Raw genomic sequence first — 8,400 nt, 5'->3', positions numbered from 1 at the left:
TCCAGATTACCACACTATCAGAACCCTCTTGAGAACATTTAAACAACTTTTAGAAGGTGTCTCTTAAGTGTTTTTTATTTTTTAGAATGTGTCTCGTTAGTATTTTTTGGAATTCTTGCAGGAATCTTGCAAGTTCTTCTCCCTTTAAAGATGAATAGGTTCTCCAGGTAAGGATTTGGGGATCCATAAATAGTACATATCTTTACATTTTTACACAACATCATATTTTATGTTAATTTACACAAGTTAGGGATGCATACGCTTTCTAAACTATTTCACATGAGAAAAGTATGGGAATGTTATAAATAAATACATTTATTTGATATATTAAGGGTTTACAAAATACTGAGTTTACAGATGTTTAACCAGAACGGTTCTTACCCAACACAGATTCGTAAATGAGGCCATATTTCGAATACATCTTTTCTGTAGCTGCAAAAATTTGCCAAAAAAATAAATTATACGATGCTTAACCAAAAAGATAGCGGTGGAAATTAAGTGATTAAATTGGATTGTAAGTCATCTAGAGGGAAAGTTCAGCTCGAGATATTCTTAAATTCTGCTCTCTCATCTTTTGTTGAAGCGCGTTCAGGAGAGTGAGAGAGAGGAGGGAGAGAAAGACCCTAAAGGGCGGAGTTATCCACTTCCTTTCTCCCCTTCATTTAATTTGGATCTGTAGTGGCTCTGTGTTGAATGGTCAGTCGCAGAGAGAAGCGTTTTGTCTGAAGCCGTGACTGTAAAGTAGGCTTTGCTCTTTTGGGTTAGTCAGTCAAAGAGTGTCTACAGACAGCGGGAGACAGATACGCGCGTGCACAGGCTCTCCAGACGGAGGTTGCGCTTCCAGTCTCTTGATACGCGCAACAGATTTCTCCTTAGTGACAGAGGGGTATGCGCTTTTGCTTTTAATGTCATTGCTTGTTTTAGGCACTTGCGCTCTATTAATTTTTCAAGATCTGTTTGTCACGTCGGAACCTTTTGAGAAGACGCTTTTCCTTCGGATTTGGAGATGTTTTTGAGACAATAACAACGCATGCAAAGGATTGAGACAGCTCAACAAAGGAAGCGACAATCATCTTGAGAGTTTACTTCAGTGCCTGTCGGAACCCAACATGGATACCAGCAAGGGCACATTGTTTTGTGCCACTTTACTCAAACTTGCTGTGCTCGCGACATTGGCGCTGTACGCCTCGGCTAAAACTCTGAAATACCAAGTTCTCGAAGAGCAGAAGGTGGGTACAGTAATCGCCAGACTTCGAGAAGATGTCGCTGATGTTTTGTCCAAACTTCCGAGCACGATTCCGTTACGCTTTAGAGCCATGCAGCGCGGCAGCGCGTCTCTTCTCTCCGTGCGCGACCAGGATGGAGAGATCAGCATCAGGACCAAAATTGACCGCGAGAAACTGTGCGAGAAGAATCTCAACTGCACTATCGAATTTGACGTCCTCACCCTCCCAACGGAGCACCTACAGCTGTTCCACATCGAAGTGGAAATTTTGGACATTAACGACAATGCGCCACAGTTCGCGCGCCCCGTTATTCCCATAGAAATTTCCGAGTCCGCCGCCGTGGGGACGCGCATTCCCCTTGACAGCGCCACCGACCCAGACGTCGGAGAGAACTCACTGAACACATACTCTCTGACCCCGTCTGACTTCTTTATGATAGATATTTTAGCCAGAACCGATGGCGCCAAGTACGCGGAGCTCGTTGTGCTTAAAGAGCTGGACAGAGAGGTGAGAGCAAGCTATGAACTCCAGTTCTCCGCCTCAGACAGGGGCGTTCCCCCAAAATTTGGAACAACGCTCCTGAAAATCAGCATAGCTGACTCAAACGACAACAATCCGGTGTTCGAGAAGCCATCTTATGTGATCAACTTGCTTGAAAATTCCTCTTTAGGCAGTTTGCTTATTGATCTGAATGCCACTGACCCAGATGAAGGGACCAATGGTAAAATTGTATATTCTTTTAGCAGTCACGTGTCACCTAAAATTCTAGAGACTTTTAAGATTAATTCTGATAATGGTCATTTGACACTAATGAGGAAAGTTGACTTTGAAAGCACAAATTCGCTTGACATAGATGTTCAAGCTCAAGACATGGGCCCTAACTCAATGCCAGCACACTGTAAAGTCATAATAAAAGTGGTGGACGTGAATGACAACAAACCTGACATTAGCATCAATTTGATGTCCACTGGGAACGAGGAAATAGCTTATATATCAGAGACGGCTCCTGTAGATACATTTGTGGCTCTGGTGAGGGTAGATGACCTGGACTCTGGGTTGAATGGAGAGGTGGATTGCCATCTCCATGGCCAGGGTCATTTCAGGCTGCAAAAGACATATGAGAAGAACTACATGATCCTTACAAATGTTACTCTGGACAGAGAGAAGAGGTCTGAGTACAGCTTGACTGTTATAGCTGAAGACAAAGGATCTCCAAGTCTATCAACCTTCAAACACTTCACTGTGCAGGTCCAGGATGAGAATGACAATGCGCCAAAGTTTGAGAAGAGCAGGTATGAGATTTCCAAGGCGGAGAACAACTCACCAGGAGCTTATCTGTCATCTGTGAGGGCCTCAGATCCAGACCTGGGCCCGAATGGTCAAGTGAGTTACTCTATACTTGAAAGTACAGTCCATGGGAGCTCCATCTCCACGTATGTAACTATTGACCCCTCTAATGGGGACATTTATGCGCTACGTACTTTTGATCGTGAAGAAGTGAGTCAGATCTCGTTCTTAGTCCAGGCCCGGGATTCTGGAAGTCTTCCACTGTGTAGTAATGTGACCGTTGTGTTGACCATCTTGGATGAGAATGACAACAGACCGGTTATCATGATGCCTCAGCTGTGGAACCACACAGCTGATGTTCCAGTATCCAAATACGCAGAGATCGGTGATGTTTTAACTGTAGTCCGCGCGATAGACCGTGATGCTGGCACCAACGGTGACCTGTCATGTTCTGTAGTAGGGGGCAATGAGGCAGGTTACTTTGCCATGGATGCTAAAACATGTGAAATTCGGACCAACGTCAGCATGCAGGACGTCCCACAGGATCACGTGGAGCTGACCGTGCTTGTGCAGGACCATGGTGCTCAACCCCTCAGCGCCAGAGCCCTACTCAGACTTTCGCTTTATGAAAACATTGAGAACCACATGAATCCCCATCTGACAGGTGGAGGAACTGGGGACGGCCCTCTAGACGTGTCCATGATCATCATCATCTCCCTTGGGGCGATCTGCGCCATTCTGCTCCTCATTATGGTGGCCTTTGCCCTTCGCTGCTCACGCGAAAAGAAGGACACTCGCTCATACAACTGCAGGGTGGCTGAGTCTACTTATCAACAGCACCCTAAAAAACCCTCACGTCAGATCCATAAGGGCGACATCACCCTGGTGCCCACCGTCAATGGGACCCTCCCAATCCGTGCACATCATCACTCACCAACCTCCTCACCCGGACCTGAACGGGTCCACATGGGCAGCCGGCAGAGCCAACACAGCCGCCAATCACTGAACAGCTTGGTCACTATTTCATCCAATCACATCCCTGAGAACTTCGCCCTGGAAATGACACATGCCACGCCCCCTGTGGAGGTAAAAGCAAAACTTGCATATTCAAACAGTGTAATTGATGCTAATCTTCATAAAGAGCTTGTGGATTCTCTGTCCATGTTTATACTCATCTTTTCATTCACCAATGTCAACATAACATTCACTTCATCATGTGTGTTGTTCTCGTACTAACAGTTTTCAAATTTCCATTCGTGTGCATGCGTGTGTGTGTGTGAACGAGTGTCGTGTTCCATCAGTATTTATTTTTATTTATGTCATCTGTTTTTGCTATAGCAAGTCTCACAGCTCCTCTCAATACTCCATCAGGGTCAATATCAGCCGCGGCCAAGCTTCAGAGGGAACAAATACTCTCGCAGCTACAGGTAAACTTACAAACAAGCAAATACTACGCTCCCATCTACAAATCCATATTTGGGCATGATGTGCTCTAAATAGTATGGTAGAGTAGATGGGTAGTGATACTCAACCTGTTGTGTGCTGCTGGTTCGATCGGATTGGATGATAGGTATTCTAAAATGTTTGTGGTAGAATAGGACAGAACTTCCCTGTTGCCGTGGTCACCCACGTTCGCAGATCCTGATTGGACTGCTCCTCACATGAGGTCATAGCTTGCTTTCTGTGCTTTTTTTCTTTCCTCTCATCTGCGTTTTGTTTTTGGATCATGTCATTTTACTCTGTGCATATTGTTGAAACCATTGTTCCATACAATGATGCATTTCAATGTCAATTTGGTCATTTAAAAACATACTAGCTTTAGATAGTTGCACTTTTTTGTCCTGCACACCTCTGCTGATGTGAATCTAAATATTCAAGAGACATTTTGGGTGTGAGATAAATGCATGGTGCTAAAGAGACATCACTGAATAGATCTGTTGATATGATTGTTTAGTCTGTGCTAAATAATAATGATAAGTTAAATTGATGGGTGGGGCATATGCTTGCCTTCTTTGCATATGCATGTTCATAGACTGTATGAAATGCATAGAGATGCAATCAAACATATAATGCCACTCTTAATGTGTCATACTCTATGTTTGATTTCTCTGACAAATCACTTTTAAGTGGAGGCTTTATGTAGGTTGGTGGTTGATGTAACTTGAATGTTTTATATTGTTTTTAATAATTAGCCTATATTTTATACTGCATACTCTATTGTATCATGATAAACCTGTAACTGTGTTTGTGTCAATGTGTGTGCAGGTACGCCCTCCAGGACATGGATAAGTTCAGTCTAAAAGATAGTGGGCGTGGCGACAGTGATGCGGGCGACAGCGACTGCGAGATGGGCCGTGATTCGCCCATCGACCGGTTGCTAGGCGACGGCTTCGGAGACCTCTTCCACAGCGACGGACACCACCGTCTCCACCCAGGTGAGAAAAGAACTCTGATTGGTCTCTCATGCGGTTTCTCACCTTTTATCATCCTGAATTATGACATTCATTAGCTTGATTATATAGAGCACATTGCGTTTATGATGGCGTTTAACACCCCGGTCTACAGTAACTTATTTTTATTACTTTGTGAACAATTGCGGGTGTAAATTAAATGACCTTCACTATGCTTTTAAACTCAATATGGATGTGAAAATTAATGCTAAAAAGGCTTAAAAAACATTTAAATGATCTGGTTCTTGGTTGAAATCATGTTATTCTTGTAACAACTACCTTTTGCAGTGTCAATCTATTTTATAGCTTAAGACACTGCATGTGTGGATGTGTGGACTGGAGTGTTATTTCCCTGTATTCATTCTCTTCTCTGAATGACAGCCCTATGCTTTCAAAATCTGAACTGAGGAAAATTCACCGTAATTGCTTTCACAATGCAGTTAAACCCACCCTTCTGCACGCACACACTCTCTTTTCCCTCCCCAGAGGGCCGCTATTTCAGCCCTGCTCTTCCTCTTTCATAGAGAGAAAGAAGCAACCTGTGTGCATCGATTAGAGTTCCACCCTTTCCTCACCAAAGCGGTTTATTGTAATTTTCACTCAGTTGCTTTTCCTCCATCCCAATTCCAGTTTGTCCTCTCCATTTTTATTCCCTCGCTGCTTTGTCTCTAATATTCAAATTCAGTCATATCTGATTCGTATAAGGCGGTGTTGCCAAAGTAATGAATAATAATCCAGCTTAACAAATGATGTCAGCCTGCACAAGAGAAACTAGAATGGAAGAATGACAAACTCTCCATCTCCTCAGCTTCTCAAGCTCCCTCCCCAACTCACCCACCCACCTCTGAAATCCTTTCTCTAACTTCCTAACCTTATCACCCCTCTTTGTTTTCCCATTCTCTTTCATCCCTTTGTTTTCCTCACTTTCCTTTCTGTCATTTTTCACATGCCCAGAGACAATTTAATTGCTCAGAAGTTGCTCTTTCATAGCTCAGGAGATTTATGGTTCATTTAAGTACAGTATCAAATTCGTCTCAGAGGTTTCTCTTACAATGTCTAGTAATAAAAGTAGATACAATTTAGACAGTGGATGAGAAGTATAGTAGATAATTTGGTCTCATAAGAAGTAAATGAGAAATGTTTGATATAATATTGAAATGTCCTTTGATTAACAGAAAATTGTAACTGAGACATTGTAAAGATTTCTTCAGAAATGCTACACTAAAGGTTCTATATTGGCATTCATAAGAATCTTTAACTTTCATAGAGCCCCTTCATTGCACACAATGTTCTTATGATTATGAAAATGATCTTCATATTAAGAAAAAGGTTCTGTGAAAAGACCCTTTGGAACCTTTAATCTCACACATGTGAGATTTCTGGAGTGATTTTCTCAGAATAAAAAGACAAAAACTTAAAGAGTTATTAAGCAAAGGTCTCCATTTTCTTTCCATTGAATCTTTTGTCTGTCCATGAGAAATATTACAAAATGAAAAGAAATGATAGATCTGATGTTTACAATTCAAGTTTGATTTATTTCGCTCTTCTTTAGCACTAAAGCTCACTCACTAAATGTCTGTCTGTATTTCTCTCTGTAGTCATGAAATTGTGTACAGAGGAGTGCCGTGTGTTGGGTCACTCTGACCAGTGCTGGATGCCATCTCAGGCGTCTTCGGATTACCGTGTGAACATGTATATCCCTGGAGAAGAGAGCAGGCCTCAAGTCCTCGAGGAGGATCAACAGTCAGTCGACTCAGCTAAGAAGAGCTTTTCTACCTTCGGAAAGGACAATGAGGAGGAATGCGGCGGTTCGCTGCTGTCAGAAATGAACAACGTCTTCCAACGACTCCTGCCAAATTCTTATGCTGAGGTCAATGAGATCGAAGGATGCGCTGGCCCTCCCACTTCCTCCATTGGCATGGAGATCAGAAAGGGCTTCCTGCCGGGTAAGGTGTCATCTACAGCTCCTGCCTACCCACAAGGCGTTGCTGTTTGGGCAGCCAATACTCACTTTCAAAATCCTGGTAGTGCGTTGACGAGCGGACACGGCTCGACCAATCACGTAACATCACAGGCACATTTAAAATGGCTGCCGGCGATGGAGGAGATCCCAGAGAACTACGAAGAGGACGACTTAGAGAGTGTGCTCAGCCAGCGGCAGGGAAAACGCAACGACACGAGACACGAAGTTGTCGATGCTAGCGAACTGGTTGCCGAAATTAACAAATTACTTCAGGACGTACGCCAGAGCTAAACAACAATCTGTTAAAGAACATTTCCCTGTCTCTTTCTTTTTCGTTCACTTTATTTTTGTAGAGTGAACTAATCATTTAAAGGAGGAGAGAGGGAGAGAGTTCAGCGCTGTAGCCTTGATTGAGTCGCATGTGGATGCATTTCGGTTAATATTGTTTACTTGGTATTGTTTTTTTTTACTCCGTATTTATATATGTGTATATATGTGTTTGTACAGAAAGCAATTCAAATGTCTATTTTTATACAGTGTTTCACTGCATGTATCTAAAATTAAACCAAGATTTGTTTGTATACTTGAAAATGTTTAATGTGTGTTTGACCATGTGTGAGTGTGCGTAAGAATGTTTTAATCGATACACATTTCACAGTGTATACAAACTATTGTTGGTGGTCCAGTTCTCTGTTATCATTATTGTGAACACTGAAATACTCTTACCAGAATGGTTCTCTTTCCATGGTTTATCAATGACTGTGAAATATTTCTTGGGACCTTAAAAGGATTTTTCTCTTTGTCAGCAGATCTTTCTGTTACAATTTTTCAATAATGTTGCATTAAAAACATTCATTTGGAGAAAGCTTTCACACTCTCTGTTTTCATTCATTATTTATTCAGCAAATATTTTGGTCTTAGTTGTAATTATGTTTACCCTTTGGCAAATCCGCATGCATTATCTTTCATTATGAAAGCATCTTTTACCGTTAGCCTTGGAACTTTCTGAAAATGAAGCAGACAGAATCGATCACCTTTCTACAGAATCCAGTGATTCTTGTAACCAACATACATCTGTTTCCATGGACCTCTGCAATTGTTGATTTCACTAAGAGCTCCCCCTTTTGAGCAGAGCAGGTATTGCAGACAAAACAGATATCTGTACATGGCTTGTCCATCAGTAGGAGTGCTAATGTAATTATTTTTGTCCACACAAATCTAATTGATCACTTTATTAAAGAACACGTTTTATCTACCAATAACATTCTGATTATATGCCTGATGAATGAAGCCTCATTTTGTTGTCTTTGCAAACCCAGAAAGGGTGGAATTCTGCCCTGGTTACCCAGCCATAACTCCTAGTAATTAGCTATAACCCTGAGTAATTAGCTCGTAGAAAGATTATGGCTTTACATAAAAAATGCCATGCCCCACAAATGTTGTTATCAGTGGTGTCTGATTACTGCATACACAC

At 42.1% G+C, this 8,400-nt stretch overlaps 1 protein-coding gene across 2 annotated transcripts; it reads left to right on the top strand.

Annotated features, from left to right (window-relative positions):
- Positions 1–659: 659 nt before the first annotated feature.
- pcdh18a (protocadherin 18a) lies at positions 660–7,791 on the top strand. 2 transcript variants are annotated; one of them, XM_059553731.1, is made up of 4 exons: positions 660–3,599; positions 3,885–3,940; positions 4,779–4,948; positions 6,562–7,791. In XM_059553731.1, the coding sequence occupies exons 1-4, from the start codon at positions 1,110–1,112 to the stop codon at positions 7,215–7,217; spliced, it is 3,372 nt and encodes a 1,123-aa protein (XP_059409714.1). In that variant the 5' UTR covers positions 660–1,109; the 3' UTR covers positions 7,218–7,791. The 2 variants fall into 2 exon arrangements, with proteins under 2 accessions (XP_059409714.1, XP_059409713.1); XM_059553730.1 differs by having other exon boundaries at positions 3,852–3,940.
- The last annotated feature ends 609 nt before the right edge of the window (positions 7,792–8,400 follow it).

This window comes from Carassius carassius, chromosome 7 (assembly GCF_963082965.1).
Source record: "Carassius carassius chromosome 7, fCarCar2.1, whole genome shotgun sequence".
Lineage (NCBI taxonomy): Eukaryota > Metazoa > Chordata > Actinopteri > Cypriniformes > Cyprinidae > Carassius > Carassius carassius.
Note: the sequence above shows the minus strand (reverse complement) of the source record. Positions and strands in the feature narration are given on the sequence as shown.